The sequence below is a fragment of the Stylophora pistillata genome, chromosome 3 (assembly GCF_964205215.1).
Source record: "Stylophora pistillata chromosome 3, jaStyPist1.2, whole genome shotgun sequence".
Classification (NCBI taxonomy): Eukaryota; Metazoa; Cnidaria; class Anthozoa; order Scleractinia; family Pocilloporidae; genus Stylophora; species Stylophora pistillata.
Window position 1 is genome coordinate 33,685,939 of NC_142521.1, and position 21,116 is coordinate 33,707,054.

Sequence of the window (21,116 nt, forward strand, 5' to 3'; positions counted from 1 at the left end):
GCTATAAAATTTTTCAACAAAAAGTTCCCAAAGTAATTAATTAAGGTCATAAAAAGAAAAACAAAAGAAAATAATTAGTTAATTAATGAGCGGGTGTGTTTAATTTTTGGGTGTGGGTGTGTTAATTTTTAAGTGAGGTGGGGTTCGATTCCCCAGCGAGTTTGGCGTCTGGTGGCCCTCGTTTCTGGTGGTCCCCTTCCCTAAGGCATTGCACGTAAGCCAATGGGTTGGGATTAGACATGTAGGTCGGCGGGATTGCACCTCCCTTCATCGGGGCCCGGCCGTCCACCTTAAACATAAAAAAAAACTGCACTGACTCGACTTTTGCTTGTTGGTAAGTGTTCGCTCCTTTCCCTAGTGGTTGGGAGTTTGTTTTGGTTTGTTTTTGAGGTTTCTGAGGATTTTTGTTGGATAAGTGAGTACCTGCCGGGAGGGAAAACTTGCAACTTTCTTCCTCCTTGGCAGTGTTTTTTCTTTGGTTCTGTTTGGTCGCCCATCCCTTTTTTGGGATTTCTCGGTCGATCCGAACTTGCTTTTCTTTTTGCTTTTTCTCTGTTTCGGTCACCCATCCCTTTGGGTTGGGTCCGAACTTCAGCATGGTCGTGTCCTTTAATAGGACTATCGACGTCGATTGTCAGGGGCTCCCTGAGGAGGTACTTTTTTCGCAAGCGGTTGGTCTGTTGCTGGGTTTTTTCGACCGAGAGTCTGATCATCGGGTGGCTGCGGTGCAGGCATGCCCTGGCCGTGTTGCCAGAGTCACTTTTGCAGAGAACGGGGATGTTGCTAAGTTATTTTTTGAGGAGTTAGGTGTCATCAAGTTGGGTGATGTAGAGTGTAGGGTGGTCAAGCCTCCTCCTCCTCCACCCCAGCTTACTACTGTTGTAGTTTCTTGGTTCCCCTTTGAGGGATCAAACGACGCCATCAGCACAGCTTTGTCTGCATATGGTACGGTCAAATCTGTTCGCAATCAGGTTTGGCCCGGAAGGCCTTCAGTGTCCACCGGGTCACGCATCGTCCAAATGGTCATTAGGAATGTCATTCCACCGTTTATCCCTATCCGCGGTGTTCGTTGTAAAACTTGGTATAGGGGGCAACCCCTCCAGTGTGGGACTTGCCGGAAAGTTGGCCACAAGTCAGCTGATTGTCCTCTCAAAGGAAAATGCTTCCGGTGTCATCAAGATGGGCACTTGGCTCGGAATTGTAAGGTGACCGTGGCTGCTCCAGCTGAGGCTGACGCCCCTGTTACAGAGAACGGTGTGGCTGTTCCTCCGGTGAAGAGCACTCCCGCCGAAGAAGAGACCCCCGACACTGCTATTGAAGACTCTGAAGATGAAGTTGGTTCACCTCCAGACTCTGATGCAAGCGAAGACCGGTTCGCCTCTTGTGAAACGACTGGAAATGAGAATATTATATCAGCAACCGAGGGTTTTGCTAACCCTGCTGACTCTGACATGGCTGGTGAAAGTGGTCCCTGGACCACTGTTTCCCGGAAACGCCCCGCTTCCTCTGTTCCCGTTTCAGTTAAGAGGACTCAACAGGCCCCATCTAAAAGTCCTGTGGTTTCACCCATGAGTGATATCCGCAATGGCCCTGATGTTTTCCTTGAAGTTCCGGAATTGGCAGCCTGTTCTGCAGACCACCGTGCAATCCTGTGGGAGATTGCGGTTGATTATCGTAAACCGCCTGATCAGCGAAAACGTTTTTGCCGTTGGACTTCAGATCCCCGCTTTATTGGTTTGAAAGATGAGGAATTTAAGACTGCTATAAAATTTTTCAACAAAAAGTTCCCAAAGTAATTAATTAAGGTCATAAAAAGAAAAACAAAAGAAAATAATTAGTTAAGTAATGAGCGGGTGTGTTTAATTTTTGGGTGTGAGTGTGTTAATTTTTAAGTGAGGTGGGGTTCGATTCCCCAGCGAGTTTGGCGTCTGGTGGCCCTCGTTTCTGGTGGTCCCCTTCCCTAAGGCATTGCACGTAAGCCAATGGGTTGGGATTAGACATGTAGGTCGGCGGGATTGCACCTCCCTTCATCGGGGCCCGGCCGTCCACCTTAAACATAAAAAAAAAACTGCACTGACTCGACTTTTGCTTGTTGGTAAGTGTTCGCTCCTTTCCCTAGTGGTTGGGAGTTTGTTTTGGTTTGTTTTTGAGGTTTCTGAGGATTTTTGTTGGATAAGTGAGTACCTGCCGGAAGGGAAAACTTGCAACTTTCTTCCTCCTTGGCAGTGTTTTTTCTTTGGTTCTGTTTGGTCGCCCCATCCCTTTTTTGGGATTTCTCGGTCGATCCGAACTTGCTTTTCTTTTTGCTTTTTCTCTGTTTCGGTCACCCATCCCTTTGGGTTGGGTCCGAACTTCAGCATGGTCGTGTCCTTTAATAGGACTATCGACGTCGATTGTCAGGGGCTCCCTGAGGAGGTACTTTTTTCGCAAGCGGTTGGTCTGTTGCTGGGTTTTTTCGACCGAGAGTCTGATCATCGGGTGGCTGCGGTGCAGGCATGCCCTGGCCGTGTTGCCAGAGTCACTTTTGCAGAGAACGGGGATGTTGCTAAGTTATTTTTTGAGGAGTTAGGTGTCATCAAGTTGGGTGATGTAGAGTGTAGGGTGGTCAAGCCTCCTCCTCCTCCACCCCAGCTTACTACTGTTGTAGTTTCTTGGTTCCCCTTTGAGGGATCAAACGACGCCATCAGCACAGCTTTGTCTGCATATGGTACGGTCAAATCTGTTCGCAATCAGGTTTGGCCCGGAAGGCCTTCAGTGTCCACCGGGTCACGCATCGTCCAAATGGTCATTAGGAATGTCATTCCACCGTTTATCCCTATCCGCGGTGTTCGTTGTAAAACTTGGTATAGGGGGCAACCCCTCCAGTGTGGGACTTGCCGGAAAGTTGGCCACAAGTCAGCTGATTGTCCTCTCAAAGGAAAATGCTTCCGGTGTCATCAAGATGGGCACTTGGCTCGGAATTGTAAGGTGACCGTGGCTGCTCCAGCTGAGGCTGACGCCCCTGTTACAGAGAACGGTGTGGCTGTTCCTCCGGTGAAGAGCACTCCCGCCGAAGAAGAGACCCCCGACACTGCTATTGAAGACTCTGAAGATGAAGTTGGTTCACCTCCAGACTCTGATGCAAGCGAAGACCGGTTCGCCTCTTGTGAAACGACTGGAAATGAGAATATTATATCAGCAACCGAGGGTTTTGCTAACCCTGCTGACTCTGACATGGCTGGTGAAAGTGGTCCCTGGACCACTGTTTCCCGGAAACGCCCCGCTTCCTCTGTTCCCGTTTCAGTTAAGAGGACTCAACAGGCCCCATCTAAAAGTCCTGTGGTTTCACCCATGAGTGATATCCGCAATGGCCCTGATGTTTTCCTTGAAGTTCCGGAATTGGCAGCCTGTTCTGCAGACCACCGTGCAATCCTGTGGGAGATTGCGGTTGATTATCGTAAACCGCCTGATCAGCGAAAACGTTTTTGCCGTTGAACTTCAGATCCCCGCTTTATTGGTTTGAAAGATGAGGAATTTAAGACTGCTATAAAATTTTTCAACAAAAAGTTCCCAAAGTAATTAATTAAGGTCATAAAAAGAAAAACAAAAGAAAATAATTAGTTAAGTAATGAGCGGGTGTGTTTAATTTTTGGGTGTGAGTGTGTTAATTTTTAAGTGAGGTGGGGTTCGATTCCCCAGCGAGTTTGGCGTCTGGTGGCCCTCGTTTCTGGTGGTCCCCTTCCCTAAGGCATTGCACGTAAGCCAATGGGTTGGGATTAGACATGTAGGTCGGCGGGATTGCACCTCCCTTCATCGGGGCCCGGCCGTCCACCTTAAACATAAAAAAAAAACTGCACTGACTCGACTTTTGCTGGTTGGTAAGTGTTCGCTCCTTTCCCTAGTGGTTGGGAGTTTGTTTTGTGGTGTGCTTGTTTGTTTTTTTGGAGTTCTAGTCGGATAAGTGAGTACCTGCCGGGAGGGAAAACTTGCGACTTTTTCATCCTTGGCAGTGGTTTTTTTCTTTTATTCGGGTCGGTCACCCATCCCTTTTTGGGATTTCTTGGGTGGAGCCGAACTTACCTTGGTCTCACAATGGTTGTTGCTTTTAAGAGGTCAATCGACATTGACTGTCGGGGGCTCCCTGAGGGGTTGTCTTTCCCGGACGTCATGCCCTTGATCCTCGGGTTTTTTGAGACTGAGTCTCAATATGGTGTTGCGGCAGTTCAAGCGTGTCCTGGTCGTGTGGCCAGAGTCACTTTTGTTGCTGGTGGTGAGCCTGCTAAGGCTCATTTTGAGGAGTTAGGTGTAGTGGTACTGGATGGGGTGGAGTGTAGGGTGGCTCAGCCCCCGCCCCCCCCTCCCCAGATGTCAACCGTTGTGGTTTCGTGGTTCCCTTCTGAGGGTCCAAATGAAGCCATCACCTCTGCCCTGTCAGCCTATGGCCCCATTAAGAGTGTGAGGCATCAAGTCTGGCCTGATAGACCGTCGGTATCCACAGGGTCTAGGATAGTTTCAATGGTGGTGAAAAAGGAGATTCCAAGGTTTATCTCCGTACGTGGGGCTAGATGTAAGGTTTGGTATAGGGGTCAGCCCCTACGGTGTGACTTGTGTCACAAAGTTGGCCACCGTTCCTCTGAATGCCCTGTCAAGGGTAAATGTTTCAAGTGTGCTAAAGAAGGTCATCTGGCCCGGAATTGTCCCAATCCAGCAATGGCCTCTGCGGCTATCGAGCCTGTAGCTGATCCCGTGGCTGTTCCTCCAGCGGAGATCACTCCCGCCGAAGAAGAGATCCCCGACACTGTTATTGAAGACTCTGAAGATGAAGTTGGTTCATCTCCAGACTCAGATGCAAGCGAAGACCGGTTCGCCTCTTGTGAGGCGACTGGAAATGAGGTTATTATACCAGCAACCGAGGGCTTTGCTAACCCTGCTGACTCTGACATGGCTGGTGAAAGTGGTCCCTGGACCACTGTTTCCCGGAAACGCCCTGCTTCCTCTGCTCCCGTTTCAGTTAAGAGGACTCAACAGGCCCCGACTAAAAGTGCTGCGGTTTCACCCATGAGCGATATCCGCAATAGTGGCCCTGATGTTTTCCTTGAAGTGCCGGAATTGGCAGCCTGTTCTGCAGACCACCGTACAATCCTGTGGGAGATTGCGGTTGATTATCGTAAACCGCCTGATCAGCGAAAACGTTTTTGCCGTTGGACTTCAGATCCCCGCTTTATTGGTTTGAAAGATGAGGACTTTAAGACTGCTATAAAATTTTTCAACAAAAAGTTCCCAAAGTAATTAATTAAGGTCATAAAAAGAAAAACAAAAGAAAATAATTAGTTAAGTAATGAGCGGGTGTGTTTAATTTTTGGGTGTGAGTGTGTTAATTTTTAAGTGAGGTGGGGTTCGATTCCCCAGCGAGTTTGGCGTCTGGTGGCCCTCGTTTCTGGTGGTCCCCTTCCCTAAGGCATTGCACGTAAGCCAATGGGTTGGGATTAGACATGTAGGTCGGCGGGATTGCACCTCCCTTCATCGGGGCCCGGCCGTCCACCTTAAACATAAAAAAAAAAACTGCACTGATGAGACTTTTGCTTGTTGGTAAATGTTCGCTCCTTTCCCTAGTGGTTGGGAGTTTGTTTTGGTTTGTTTTTGTGGTTTCTGAGGATTTTTGTTGGATAAGTGAGTACCTGCCGGGAGGGAAAACTTGCAACTTTCTTCCTCCTTGGCAGTGTTTTTTCTTTGGTTCTGTTTGGTCGCCCATCCCTTTTTTGGGATTTCTCGGTCGATCCGAACTTGCTTTTCTTTTTGCTTTTTCTCTGTTTCGGTCACCCATCCCTTTGGGTTGGGTCCGAACTTCAGCATGGTCGTGTCCTTTAATAGGACTATCGACGTCGATTGTCAGGGGCTCCCTGAGGAGGTACTTTTTTCGCAAGCGGTTGGTCTGTTGCTGGGTTTTTTCGACCGAGAGTCTGATCATCGGGTGGCTGCGGTGCAGGCATGCCCTGGCCGTGTTGCCAGAGTCACTTTTGCAGAGAACGGGGATGTTGCTAAGTTATTTTTTGAGGAGTTAGGTGTCATCAAGTTGGGTGATGTAGAGTGTAGGGTGGTCAAGCCTCCTCCTCCTCCACCCCAGCTTACTACTGTTGTAGTTTCTTGGTTCCCCTTTGAGGGATCAAACGACGCCATCAGCACAGCTTTGTCTGCATATGGTACGGTCAAATCTGTTCGCAATCAGGTTTGGCCCGGAAGGCCTTCAGTGTCCACCGGGTCACGCATCGTCCAAATGGTCATTAGGAATGTCATTCCACCGTTTATCCCTATCCGCGGTGTTCGTTGTAAAACTTGGTATAGGGGGCAACCCCTCCAGTGTGGGACTTGCCGGAAAGTTGGCCACAAGTCAGCTGATTGTCCTCTCAAAGGAAAATGCTTCCGGTGTCATCAAGATGGGCACTTGGCTCGGAATTGTAAGGTGACCGTGGCTGCTCCAGCTGAGGCTGACGCCCCTGTTACAGAGAACGGTGTGGCTGTTCCTCCGGTGAAGAGCACTCCCGCCGAAGAAGAGACCCCCGACACTGCTATTGAAGACTCTGAAGATGAAGTTGGTTCACCTCCAGACTCTGATGCAAGCGAAGACCGGTTCGCCTCTTGTGAAACGACTGGAAATGAGAATATTATATCAGCAACCGAGGGTTTTGCTAACCCTGCTGACTCTGACATGGCTGGTGAAAGTGTTCCCTGGACCACTGTTTCCCGGAAACGCCCCGCTTCCTCTGTTCCCGTTTCAGTTAAGAGGACTCAACAGGCCCCATCTAAAAGTCCCGTGGTTTCACCCATGAGTGATATCCGCAATGGCCCTGATGTTTTCCTTGAAGTTCCGGAATTGGCAGCCTGTTCTGCAGACCACCGTGCAATCCTGTGGGAGATTGCGGTTGATTATCGTAAACCGCCTGATCAGCGAAAACGTTTTTGCCGTTGGACTTCAGATCCCCGCTTTATTGGTTTGAAAGATGAGGACTTTAAGACTGCTATAAAATTTTTCAACAAAAAGTTCCCAAAGTAATTAATTAAGGTCATAAAAAGAAAAACAAAAGAAAATAATTAGTTAAGTAATGAGCGGGTGTGTTTAATTTTTGGGTGTGAGTGTGTTAATTTTTAAGTGAGGTGGGGTTCGATTCCCCAGCGAGTTTGGCGTCTGGTGGCCCTCGTTTCTGGTGGTCCCCTTCCCTAAGGCATTGCACGTAAGCCAATGGGTTGGGATTAGACATGTAGGTCGGCGGGATTGCACCTCCCTTCATCGGGGCCCGGCCGTCCACCTTAAACATAAAAAAAAAAAAACTGCACTGATGAGACCCAGGATTTACTCCTTCACCTCCACAGTATTCACTCTGCTTTGGGATTCTGCGCAGGATCACTCTTGGGGCACGGACTCTTGTGAGTATTTGTCTTTTGGTCGATTTTAGTCCTCTTTCGCCTTTTTATCTTTCGGCGTTTTTCGGACTTCTTCGGCAACCCTGCCGATTTCCGGCTTCGTGCCGATTTCGGAGGGTTTTTTCGGTCCTTTCTTCGGCCTTTTTCGACCGTGGTTTCCGGGTGTTCGGCGTTTTCCGATTTTTCCGGTGTGTTTTCGGCGAAACAAAATTTTTCGGTCGCCCATCCAGTTTTGGGCTGTGTTGCGTGGGGTCGAACTCACGTTTCTTGTTGAGTCTTGGACACTACAAAATCTTAATTATGGTTGGTTTCCAAAGAACCATTGACATACGTTGTAATTTGTTCCCTAATGGGACAAGTTCCACACAAATAATTAGTTATATAGATGCCCACTTCCAAGAGAAAACTGGGCATGTTGCTAAAGTTGTGTCTATCCAGCAGTGCCCCGGTTTTATTGCCAGGGTGACTTTTGATGATGAAAAGGGTGCGTTAGCTATGTTCCACTATCAGGAATGTGGGTCGGTGGTTCTTAATGGGGTCGAATGTGAGGTCATTTCTCCCCCCCCACCACCCCCTCAAGTTAGTATGGTCGTCGTCCACTGGTTTCCTTATGAGGGCCCAGTGGAATCAGTTAAGAACGCGCTTTCAAGCTATGGTGAGATCAAGTCTGTCCGCCATCAAATGTGGCCTGGCAAGCCGTCAGTCTCTACTGGCTGCCGTCTTGTCAAAATGGTTGTCAAAAAGGAAATCCCTCGTTTCATTTCCATCGGGGGTATTCGCTGCAAGGTGTGGTACCGTGACCAGCCTTTGCGATGCGATATTTGTAGACAAGTTGGACACGCGGCAAAACAGTGCCCTGATAAGGGTAAGTGCCGCCGCTGCCACAAGGCGGGGCATTTTGCTAGGGAGTGTACATCTGCATGGATCCTTCCCCAGGCCCCCCCGGTGGCCCCTGGGGCCCCGGTTGGTAGCGCTTGTGGGGAGGAAGAGGCTGGCGATGATGGGGGTGACATTGATGAGGGCGATGCTGCTGAGGCGGCTGGTGATATCGAGTGCGAAGACGCTGTCGATGGTGATAGTGAAGCCGAACCCTTGGTGGGTGAAGCGGCCTCCCAGGTGTCATGCATGGAATTGGGCACCCCTGTTTTGGACTCCAGCGGCCAACTGGTACAGGCACAGATTCCTGTCGTCCCCCCGGCCAGTGGTGACCCTGTGGCCGATGGGATAGCGGCTAGTACCCAGGCCTCGGTGTCGGGTGCTCCTCTCTTTGAGGATGAGGCTTATGCTACCCAGGCAGTCCAAATGCTGTCTGTTGCAGCTAATAGTTTTGTTAGACAACTTGCTGATAGTGCCCCACAAGAGGTTGAGTTCGCTGAGTATCTAACCAATGCCAGCGCTAATACTGATCTTTCTCCTCGGACTAGGTCAGAGAGTAATGTCAGTAATTGTAAAGGAAATAGTGAGGCTCCGAATGATGAGCAAACTAGAGGGGCAGACGCCTCGGGTAAGACCCCTTCTGGGTCAACTGAAAATAATGATAGTGAACTAGTGTCTAGTAATGAAGTAAATGGTGGTACTGACAGTGCCCCTAATTCAATTAGTGTAGTTAACGTTAATCACGGTAGCGCTACTGATAATTTATCTAGTAAAGGGGAAACTGCAAGTGTGGTCCCTGCTAAAGTAAATAGTAAAGAGGATAAGAATGCCAAAAAAGGCTCTACTAGTGGTAAAGGTACCAGTAAGAATAATGTTAGCTCTTTGGCCCTGGCTGACGAGCTTTCCGAAATGGATACAGCTCCGGCCATGGCTACTCGTAAGAGGCCTGCATCGGACGCTGGTTCTGAGTCAACCCCCCAAGACCCGGATCCAGAACCTCCGGCTACGTCGGCTTTGTCCCGGCGTAAGAAGCTTGCAAAACCATCTGCAGCAGCATTGGGTAAGGCTGGCAAGAGGTCCTCGGGCGGTAAGAAGAAGACCTAAGCATGATGGCTTCCCTTTTGTGCGCAGTGATGGCTCTTTCCATCCTTACCTTAAACTGTAATGGTCTGCGGGACCAGTCTAAAAAGTTTGGCTTTCTGCAGTGGTTGCGTTCCCTCCCCGTGAAGGTTGATGTTGTCTGCCTGCAAGAAACTCATTGTGTCACTCTGGCTGAGTGTTCTTTGTGGTTTTCATCGTCCGGCTTTTCGTCTGTGTTGGCTCCTGGTTCTGTTCGCTCGTGTGGTTGTGTTATTCTCTATCGTTCTTCTTTATCTCTTCTAAACTCCTGGTCTGCCGATGGTCGTTATCTGCAATGAGAATTCTCTCTCTTTGGCAAAGTCTTCCGTGTGGTCTGTGTCTATGCCCCTAACTGCAACCCTGCTCGGAATAAATTCCTTGATGACCTCCATTCAAAAGTCGATCCATCTGTCCCTACTGTGCTTACTGGGGATTTCAACGCCGTCTTTGACCGAGCCCTTGACCGGCGTGGTTCTGAACCTGCAAGTTCATACAGAGACAGTACCTCTTCGCTGGCCCAGCTTTTCGAGGCATGTTGTGTTATGGATGTGTGGCGTTACCTCCATCCCTCCTCCTCGGGTTTCACCTGGACCAGGTGGGATGGCAGTTTGGCGTCGCGCATTGATCTGTTTGGGGTGCCCTTTGCCTGGCTCCCATCGGTGTCCTGTTGCGCTATGTACTGCTCCCCCTTTTCGGACCACAGTGCAGTAGTGCTGTCTGTCTCTGTTCCCGACGTCGTCCCACCTGGGCCAGGCTACTGGAAACTGAACATATCCATGTTAGATGACCCGGAATATTGCCAGCTCGTTAGGGAAGAGTGGATTTCGTGGCGTCGTACCCTTCCTGGCTTCCCCTCTCTCGCCAAATGGTGGGACCGCGGGAAAGGTCGGATAAAAGGCCTTACCATCAGGTACTGTCGCAAAAAGTCATCTCAAACAACTGCTTCGAGGGCTGCCCTCGTTCGCTTGATCGATCATCTTCGGGCCAAGCTGGATGCTGGCATGACCTCCTGCGCGGGCCCTTACCGATCTGCGCTGGCGGATCTGGCAGCTATGGACACCTACGTTGCCAAGGGTGCTCAAGTGCGATCAAGAGTTAAGTGGGTTGAGGAGGGTGAGTCCTCCTCGGCCTATTTCTTCCGCCTGGAAAAGAAGCGGTCTGCCGACCGCCGCATCTCTGCGCTGAGAGAGCCCGGTGGCTCTATTGTTTCTTCTTCTGTTGCTTTGTGTGCCACTCTCGGCTCTTTCTATTGCGACTTATATACGGCTTCTCCTACTGACACTTTGATCCAATCTTCTCTTTTGGGTAATCTGTCTTCTGTCCTTCCGCGAGATCGGGCTGATAGTTGTGAGGGCCTCCTCACCCCCCTCGAGGTCTATGAGGCTCTCAAGGGCATGAAGCGGAACAAGGCTCCTGGACTGGATGGCCTTCCAGCGGAGTTCTATCTTCGTTTCTGGGACGTAGTCGGTGCTGATCTCGTAGCTGTTCTTAACGACTGTTTTTCCTCCAGTTCTTTGTCTCTCTCTCAGCGTAGAGGTGTGATCTCGTTGTCTTTTAAAAAGGGGGATCGTCTTGATCCAAAGAATTGGCGTCCCATTTCGCTGTTGAATGTCGACTATAAACTGGCATCACGAACCATTGCTGGCCGGCTCCTCCGTGTCATTCACCTGGTCGTGCACCGGGACCAGACGTGTGGAGTGCCGGGTCGGTTCATAGGGGAGAATGTCACCTTTCTCCGTGATGTTGTGAGTTATGCTGAGTCTACGGGCACCGCGGTTGCAATCTTATCCCTCGACCAAGAAAAGGCCTTCGACCGGGTGGATTGGGGCTTTTTGCGATCTACCCTTGTCACCATGGGTTTCGGCCCCCAATTCATTGCTTGGGTAGACTTGTTCTACAGGCAGGTCCAAAGTGCCATTAATGTAAATGGTCATCTGACACCGTTTTTTGGTCTCTCGCGAGGTGTCCGGCAGGGGTGTCCCCTGTCTCCTCTGCTGTACGTTTTGGTTTCGGAGGTCCTTGCCTGTAGTATTCGCTCCAACCCCCGTATCGTTGGCCTTTCCCTCCCGGGGTGTCCCCCACTATCCCCCATATCTCAGTATGCTGACGACACGTCGTTAATTTTAACATCCGACGATGGGATCAAAGCTGCTCTGGAAGTTTATCATCAGTATCAGCGGGCGTCAGGGTCAAAGATCAATTTCGGAAAGTCCAAGGGCCTTTGGTTGGGCGGCTGGCGGGACCGTACGGACTCCCCCGTCCCTTTCGATTGGACACCTTCGAAACTCAAGGTCCTTGGAGTGTTTATCGGTCCTGGTAACCTGGAAGAGGATAATTGGCGCCCGCGCATTTCTGCGGTGGACCATGTTCTCAAATCCTGGCGTTCACGTGTTCTGACCTTTCGCGGCAAGGCTCTCGTTATTAATGCTCTCGCCCTCTCCCGGGTCTGGTATGTGGCGTCACTCATCCACATGCCGGCTTGGGTGGAGACGGAGCTTACTCGACTTGTGTTTTCATTCTTTTGGTCTGGCAAGCGGGAGCTCGTCGCCCGCGCTGCAGTAGTGCAGCCAGCTCTTTTTGGTGGTTTTTCAGTGGTCAGTGTTCGCTTCAAGGTGTGGGCTCTTCTGGGTCAATGGGTGAGGAGGTTTCCCTCCTCTCCCTCCAGTTGGGTCTCACTGATGTCGTTTTGGTTTCAGTCTGTCCTTGGTGTCTCTCCTCTCGTTGCGTTTTCCCGCCCTTTTTCTGTTGACTCTAGAGCCTTGCCACCATTCTACCAGTCTCTGATCCTAGCGTGGCGGAAACTTGATGAGTCTTTTGCCACGTCCAGGGATTGCCTTGTTTATGCTTCTTCGTCTCATTTGGTCTGTTTCCCTGTTGTCAGCATGTCTTCTAAGTCATGCTATTTGTATCTCCTTTCTGAGAACATGGTCCAGCCGAGTTGTGTGTACAAGTATGAACTTCAATTCCCTAATCTTGATTGGCCTGCCACGTGGCGTACCCTGTCTATGTTCGACCTGGATCGTCGTGTCACCGACCTTAACTGGAAGATTGCGCATGGCGTTCTGTACACCGCTCGGCGTCTCTCTCTTTTTGGTTTGTCGGTTTCTCCGTTCTGTTTTTGCGGTCCCCAGGTTGAGTCACTTGAGCATCTGTTTTACTATTGTCCGCTTGCTCAGAGTGTTCTCTCCTGGGTCCAGTCTTTGTTGTTCGTTTTCTCCCCTATGAGTCCTGTCATTCTTTTACGTCATGTTCTTTTCGGGTTTAAGACGAGTGAATTGATTTCTGTCCCTTGGGGTTTCGTCTACCTTCTTAATGTTTCTAAGTACTGTATTTGGTTGTGTAGGAACGATTACCGGTTCCGTAATGTTCGTCCTGGTGCCGTTGCGGTGATTGCGTCCATTAAAGCCCGCTTGAAGTTTTACCTACCTCTAGCCTTCAGGCGGTGCAAATCTAGCAGACGTCGTCGCTTCTTCCACAGACAGTGGTGCGCTCGTGGCGTTATTGCTTCTGTCTCAGGCAACTCTCTGGTCTTCAATCTTTAGTTCTCCCCCTTCTCCCCCGTGTGTTCCTGTGTCCGTCATGTTGCCTTTTGTGCTGGGTCTCCTTCATTGGTGTACTGCACAGGGGTTTTGTTCCGTTTCAGTCCTGTTGTGTCTGTCATGTAGCCACTTGTGCTGGGTCTCCTTCATTGGTGTACTGCACAGTGGTTCTGTTCTATTCATGTTTTGTCCATGTTTTTGTTTGCTTTTGTCCCTACTGTGGTAGGTAAGTGTGTCAGCGGGTATGCGTGAGTGTGGTATTTTGGTGCTTTGACTAACCCTTATCACTAATCTGAGCATGGGAGTTTAATCTTTGAAAGTGTGTGATTAACCTGGGAGGTGGGGTTCGATCCCCCAGCGAGTTTGGCGTCCTGGTGGGCCCTCCGTTTATGGCGGTCCCAACCCTCAAGCCCTTGCACTCTGGCGGCGGGTTTGGATTAGACATTTAGGTCGGCAGGCATTGCACCGCCCTCACGGGAGCCTGGCCGTCCGCCTTAAACATAAAAAAAAAAACTGCACTGATGAGGCCCAGAAGGCCGAAACAGTACTGTCTGCAGTTAGTTATATACATACATATATATATATGGCATGGCTTAGACGAGACCACAAATGTTGGGTCATTTGGGGGTACCCTCTCAGTTCTCCTTCATCCTAACATCAGCACTGCACTGAAGAGGCCCAGGATTTACTCCTTCACCTCCACAGTATTCACTCTACTTTGGGATTCTGCGCAGGATCACTCTTGGGGCACGGACTCTTGTGAGTGTTTGTCTTTTGGTTGATTTTAGTCCTCTTTCGCCTTTTTATATCTTTCGGCGTTTTTCGGACTTCTTCGGCAACCCTGCCGATTTCCGGTTTCGAGCCGATTTCGGACGGATTTTTTCGGTCCTTTCTTCGGCCTTTCTCGACCGTGGTTTCCGGGTGTTCGGCGTTTTCCGATTTTTCCGGTGTGTTTTCGGCGAAACAAAATTTTTCGGTCGCCCATCCAGTTTTGGGCTGTGTTGCGTGGGGCCGAACTCACGTTTCTTGTTGAGTCTTGGGCTCTACAAAATCTTAATTATGGTTGGTTATAATAAGTAAGATCTTTTGACAGGGAGCCCACGTCACAAAGTGTGGTTTTCAGTGAGGCCCTGCATAAATCGAACGTAAGGATAACAGAAAATATAATATGGTTATCAAAAAAAGGATAAAAGGGCATAATCAATAGAAGAGACTACATATTTTTAACAAGACGTCTAAAAACTGAAAAATCGGAAATGTTCCTAATGCCGTCTGGGAGAGCGTTCCAGTCATCTACTGCATGACAAACAAACCGATGCTGACCCCATGTACGCTTTGATTGTGGTTTACAAATGTTGTTATTAAAACGAGTGTTATAATCATGCATGTCTTTAAAATGATTAAAATTAAAATTCCAATCAATTAGTCCATTCAAGGACTTAAAAACCAAAAATAGACGATGAGATCTTCGTCTTTTTTCCAATGTATCCCAACCAAGTAGATCAAGAGCTTCTGTTGCTGATGAATGCTTTGGCATATCTAAAATTAATTTAGCTGCTTTATTCTGGAGTAATTGGATCTTGTTCATCAGAGTGGTGTTGGATTTATCCCCCCAAGTCACATCAGCATAATCAAGGATTGGCAGCACCATGGCTTTTACAAAGAGTTCCCTTGTATTTCTTGGCATAAGATGTTTTATTCTCTGTAAAACGCCAAGCCTCTGAGACACTTTGGTCTTAATGTAATCCACGTGATCAGTCCAAGTCATATTCTCATTGATAATTACGCCCAGATACTTGAACGAATTGACTCTGTCTAACTCCTTCTCCTTGATTATTAATGTGAATTCTTCTAAGGTGTTAAGTTTCCTTGGACCGCCAATGAGCATGAATTTAGACTTCGAGATATTTAGTGTAAGTTTATGCTCGTAGAGCCACTGAGCTAGCCTGTCCAGATCCTGATTCAACATGGTCTGTAGGTCACGGGCTGATTGAGAAGAGCAGTAGATAGCAGTGTCATCAGCGAATAAGGTGACCGTAGTGTTCCGAAGGACCTTGGGTAGATCGTTGATGTAAATGGCAAATAGTAATGGACCGAGAATAGACCCCTGAGGAACACCAACGGAAACCTTCCGCGCAGGAGAAGAGGCTTGACCAATCACAGTCTTCTGGTAACGAGAGGATAAGTAGGAATGGAACCACTCAAGATTCTTGCTGCGTAATCCTAGAGATTTGAGCTTCCCGAGTAAAATGACATGGTCAACGGTGTCGAAGGCTTTCTTCAGATCAATAAAAACTACACCATTTACTAAACCTTTATCCATATTACTTAGCACTTCATCGGTAAACTGCGTTAGAGCTAAAGCGGTAGATCTTGCACGTCTAAAGCCAAACTGGTTCACAGGAAGCAGATTGTTGGAGTCGAGGTAGCCGTAAAGTTGAGAATGAACAGCTCTCTCAATTACTTTACTGACCGTGGGCAGGATAGAAATGGGACGATAGTTATCTTTATCGGACTTATCACCTTATTTGAAAAGAGCAGTCACTTTCGCACATTTCCAAGATGATGGGAATTGACCCTTCTCAAAAGAGAGGTTTATGATATCCCTCAGAGGTGAAGCAAGTACATTTGCTGCATCACGGAGTAAACGTGCACTGATGTTGTCTAGTCCTACCGCTTTATTGGTTTTCATTAGGCGCAGCTGCTTTTCAACAAAGGCTGACGTCACATACTTGAGAGAGAACGATAAGGTAGGAACTGCATCGTACTGAGTCGGTTTTAAACCACGAAAGGCCTTTGCAAGGCTCTTACCGATGCTAGAAAAGTGATTGTTTAGAGTTTCTGCAATGCCTTTGGGGTCAGTCTGCAATTTTCCATGACCAAAAACTGCATTAATTTCATTGTGGTTAGAGGGAAGTGTCTCTTTAATTGCTTTCCACATCTTGGAGCTGTCACCTTTAGCATCTTCTAGCAGCCGACAATAATATTTCGATTTCAGCTTCTTTTCCTCGCTATTCGCACAGTTCCTCAATTTTCGGTACATTTGCCAGTGATACTGCGAGTTCTTACGCCTCTGAGCCTGTTTCCAGTGGTAATCTCGATCACTCCGAATTTCGAGGAGTTTGTTCGTAACCCATGGTGTCTTTGTCCCCTTCACACGCTTTGATTTTATCGGAGCGTGGTCGTTTGCAATGCTATTGAAAAGACCTTCCCAGAGGAACACGGCATCATCAACATCATTAGCACTTTCGATTATGCTCCAGGGTAAGTTGCTGAGATCACGCAAGAATGCTTCTTTGTCGTAGCTTTTAAAACAACGATACTCGAGCAACTTTGGTGGAAGTTTCTTTACACCTCCCTTGATAGTACAGAACACAATGCTATGATCGCTGATGCTTGACTGCAGAACATCGGACTGCACGACCCTGTGAGTGTTGTTAACGAACATCAAGTCTATCGTGGTGCTAGAATTCTCAGTGACCCGAGTAGGTTTACAAATAATCTGAGAAAGACTGTGTTGTAATGCAAATTCATCAAGTTTACGGCGTAACTGATTCTTGGTGGAATAATCAATATTATAGTCACCCACCAAAACAATATCGGAGTTTTCAGTGTCGATGTGATTTAGCGAATCAGCTAGATTTGAAATAAAACCATCGATGTTCACATCATCAGGTCTGTAAGAACAGCACAGTATCATTCGTTTGCATTTAGGTCTCTTGATTTCCACCCACAGACATTCAAAGTTATGCTTTATGAGATCAGACATAACGACAAAGGGGATTCCATCCCGGACGAAAATTAAAACTCCTCCACCACAACTTTTGGTCAAACACTGTCTATCCTTACGCACAAGCGAGTACCCTGGTATCGTGATCTCATTGTCCAAAATATTTGGAGCTAGCCAGGTTTCAGAAAGAGTTAAGATGTCAAAGGAGTGTTTGTGGACAAGTTCCTTTACATGATCGAGTTTGTTTACCAAACGATTAACGTTTGAATGAGCAATCTTGAAACCCCGTAACATGCGAACGTCAGAATGAAAATCGTTATTGTCTGACCGTTGCTGAGTAGTAGTATTGCAATGAGAGTCATCCAAACAGTCTATGCCAGGGAACAGACAAGTAAAACACATCCAGGTAGAAGATTCATTAGTTGCGAGAGAATAATATTCGTCAACGCCCATGTTCAAGCATTTAGCATGGTGCCATTTGTCGCAACCGTCACACTGAATAGCTCTTTGGTTTGAGCGACATCCTTTAGAACAAATAGCACACGGATCTTTCACCGGACCGGGGTTTCCAAAGAACCATTGACATACGTTGTAATTTGTTCCCTAATGGGACAAGTTCCACACAAATAATTAGTTATATAGATGCCCACTTCCAAGAGCAAACTGGGCATGTTGCTAAAGTTGTGTCTATCCAGCAGTGACCCGGTTTTATTGCCAGGGTGACTTTTGATGATGAAAAGGGTGCGTTCGCTATGTTCCACTATCAGGAATATGGGTCGGTGGTTCTTAATGGGGTCGAATGTGAAGTCATTTCTCCCCCCCCACCATCCCCTCAAGTTAGTATGGTCGTCGTCCACTGGTATCCTTATGAGGGCCCAGTGGAATCAGTTAAGAACGCGCTTTCAAGCTATGGTGAGATCAAGTCTGTCCGCCATCAAATGTGGCCTGGCAAGCCGTCAGTCTCTACTGGCTGCCGTCTTGTCAGAATGGTTGTCAAAAAGGAAATCCCTCGTTTCATTTCCATCGGGGGTATTCGCTGCAAGGTGTGGTACCGTGACCAGCCTTTGCGATGCGATATTTGTAGACAAGTTGGACACGCGGCAAAACAGTGCCCTGATAAGGGTAAGTGCCGCCGCTGCCACAGGGCGGGGCATTTTGCAAGGGAGTGTACATCTGCATGGATCCTTCCCCAGGCCCCCCCGGTGGCCCCTGGGGCCCCAGTTGGTAGCGCTGGTGGGGAGGAAGGGGCTGGCGATGATGGGGGTGACATTGATGAGGGCGATGCTGCTGAGGCGGCTGGTGATATCGAGTGCGAAGACGCTGTCGATGGTGATAGTGAAGCCGAACCCTTGGTGGGTGAAGCGGCCTCCCAGGTGTCAGGCATGGAATTGGGCACCCCTGTTTTGGACTCCAGCGGCCAACTGGTACAGGCACAGATTCCTGTCATCCCCCCGGCCAGTGGTGACCCTGTGGCCGATGGGATAGCGGCTAGTACCCAGGCCTCGGTGTCGGGTGCTCCTCTCTTTGAGGATGAGGCTTATGCTACCCAGGCAGTCCAAATGCTGTCTGTTGCCGCTAATAGTTTCGTTAGACAACTTGCTGATAGTGCCCCACAAGAGGTTGAGCTCGCTGAGTATCTAGCCAATGCCAGCGCTAATACTGATCTTTCTCCTCGGACTGGGTCAGAGAGTAATGTCAGTAATTGTAAAGGAAATGGTGAGGCTCCGAATGATGAGCAAACTAGAGGGGCAGACGCCTCGGGTAAGACCCCTTCTGGGTCAACTGAAAATAATGATAGAGAACTAGTGTCTAGTAATGAAGTAAATGGTGGTACTGACAGTGCCCCTAATTGAATTAGTGTAGTTAACGTTAATCACGGTAGCGCTACTGATAATTTATCTAGTAAAGGGGAAACTGCAAGTGTGGTCCCTGCTAAAGTAAATAATAAAGAGGATAAGAATGCCAAAAAAGGCTCTACTAGTGGTAAAGGTACCAATAAGAATAATGTTAGCTCTTTGGCCCTGGCCGACGAGCTTTCCGAAATGGATACAGCTCCGGCCATGGCTACTCGTAAGAGGCCTGCATCGGACGCTGGTTCTGAGTCAACCCCCCAAGACCCGGATCCAGAACCTCCGGTTACGTCGGCTTTGTCCCGGCGTAAGAAGCTTGCAAAACCATCTGCAGCAGCATTGGGTAAGGCTGGCAAGAGGTCCTCGGGCGGTAAGAAGAAGACCTAAGCATGATGGCTTCCCTTTTGTGCGCAGTGATGGCTCTTTCCATCCTTACCTTAAACTGTAATGGTCTGCGGGACCAGTCTAAAAGGTTTGGCTTTCTGCAGTGGTTGCGTTCCCTCCCCGTGAAGGTTGATGTTGTCTGCCTGCAAGAAACTCATTGTGTCACTCTGGCTGAGTGTTCTTTGTGGTTTTCATCGTCCGGCTTTTCGTCTGTGTTGGCTCCTGGTTCTGTTCACTCGTGTGGTTGTGTTATTCTCTATCGTTCTTCTTTATCTCTTCTAAACTCCTGGTCTGCCGATGGTCGTTATCTGCAATGTGAATTCTCTCTCTTTGGCAAAGTCTTCCGTGTGGTCTGTGTCTATGCCCCTAACTGCAACCCTGCGCGGAATAAATTCCTTGATGACCTCCATTCGAAAGTCGATCCATCTGTCCCTACTGTGTTTACTGGGGACTTCAACGCCGTCTTTGACCGAGCCCTTGACCGGCGTGGTTCTGAACCTGCAAGTTCATAAAGAGACAGTTCCTCTTCGCTGGCCCAGCTTTTCGAGGCATGTTGTGTTATGGATGTGTGGCGTTACCTCCATCCCTCCTCCTCGGGTTTCACCTGGACCAGGTGGGATGGCAGTTTGGCGTCGCGCATTGATCTGTTTGGGGTGCCCTTTACCTGGCTCCCATCGGTGTCCTATTGCGCTATGTACTGCTGCCCCTTTTCGGACCACAGTGCAGTAGTGCTGTCTGTCTCTGTTCCCGACGTCGTCCCACCTGGGCCAGGCTACTGGAAACTGAACGTATCCATGTTAGATGACCCGGAATATTGCCAGCTCGTTAGGGAAGAGTGGATTTCGTGGCGTCGTACCCTTCCTGGCTTCTCCTCTCTCGCCAAATGGTGGGACCGCGGGAAAGGTCGGATAAAAGGCCTTACCATCAGGTACTGTCGCAAAAAGTCATCTCAAACAACTGCATCGAAAGCTGCCCTCTTTCGCTTGATCGATCATCTTCGGGCCAAGCTGGATGCTGGCATGACCTCCTGCGCGGGCCCTTACCGATCTGCGCTGGCGGATCTGGCAGCTATGGACACCTACGTTGCCAAGGGTGCTCAAGTGCGATCAAGAGTTAAGTGGGTTGAGGAGGGTGAGTCCTCCTCGGCCTATTTCTTCCGCCTGGAAAAGAAGCGGTCTGCCGACCGCCGCATCTCTGCGCTGAGAGAGCCCGGTGGCTCTATTGTTTCTTCTTCTGTTGCTTTGTGTGCCACTCTCGGCTCTTTCTATTGCGACTTATATACGGCTTCTCCTACTGACACTTTGATCCAATCTTCTCTTTTGGGTAATCTGTCTTCTGTCCTTCCGCGAGATCGGGCTGATAGTTGTGAGGGCCTCCTCACGCCCCTCGAGGTCTATGAGGCTCTCAAGGGCATGAAGCGGAACAAGGCTCCTGGACTGGATGGCCTTCCAGCGGAGTTCTATCTTCGTTTCTGGGACGTAGTCGGTGCTGATCTCGTAGCTGTTCTTAACGACTGTTTTTCCTCCGGTTCTTTGTCTCTCTCTCAGCGTAGAGGTGTGATCTCGTTGTCTTTTAAAAAGGGGGATCGTCTTGATCCAAAGAATTGGCGTCCCATTTCGCTGTTGAATGTCGACTATAAACTGGCATCACGAACCATTGCTGGCCGGCTACTCCGTGTCATTCACCTGGTCGTGCACCGGGACCAGACGTGTGGAGTGCCGGGTCGGTTCATAGGGGAGAATGTCACCTTTCTCCGTGATGTTGTGAGTTATGCTGAGTCTACGGGCACCGCGGTTGCAATCTTATCCCTCGACCAAGAAAAGGCCTTCGACCGGGTGGATTGGGGCTTTTTGCGATCTACCCTTGTCACCATGGGTTTCGGCCCCCAATTCATTGCTTGGGTAGACTTGTTCTACAGGCAGGTCCAAAGTGCCATTAATGTAAATGGTCATCTGACACCGTTTTTCAGTCTCTCGCGAGGTGTCCGACAGGGGTGTCCCCTGTCTCCTCTGCTGTACGTTTTGGTTTCGGAGGTCCTTGCCTGTAGTATTCGCTCCAACCCCCGTATCGTTGGCCTTTCCCTCCCGGGGTGTCCCCCACTATCCCCCATATCTCAGTATGCTGACGACACGTCGTTAATTTTAACATCCGACGATGGGATCAAAGCTGCTCTGGAAGTTTATCATCAGTATGAGCGGGCGTCCGGGTCAAAAATCAATT

At 49.0% G+C, this 21,116-nt stretch overlaps 1 protein-coding gene across 1 annotated transcript; it reads right to left on the reverse strand.

Annotated features, from left to right (window-relative positions):
* Positions 1–14,175: 14,175 nt before the first annotated feature.
* On the reverse strand, positions 14,176–16,847 carry LOC148735736 (uncharacterized). Its single transcript, XM_088755161.1, has one exon. The coding sequence runs from the start codon at positions 16,699–16,701 to the stop codon at positions 15,457–15,459; it is 1,245 nt and encodes a 414-aa protein (XP_088611287.1). The 5' UTR covers positions 16,702–16,847; the 3' UTR covers positions 14,176–15,456.
* Positions 16,848–21,116: the final 4,269 nt, after the last annotated feature.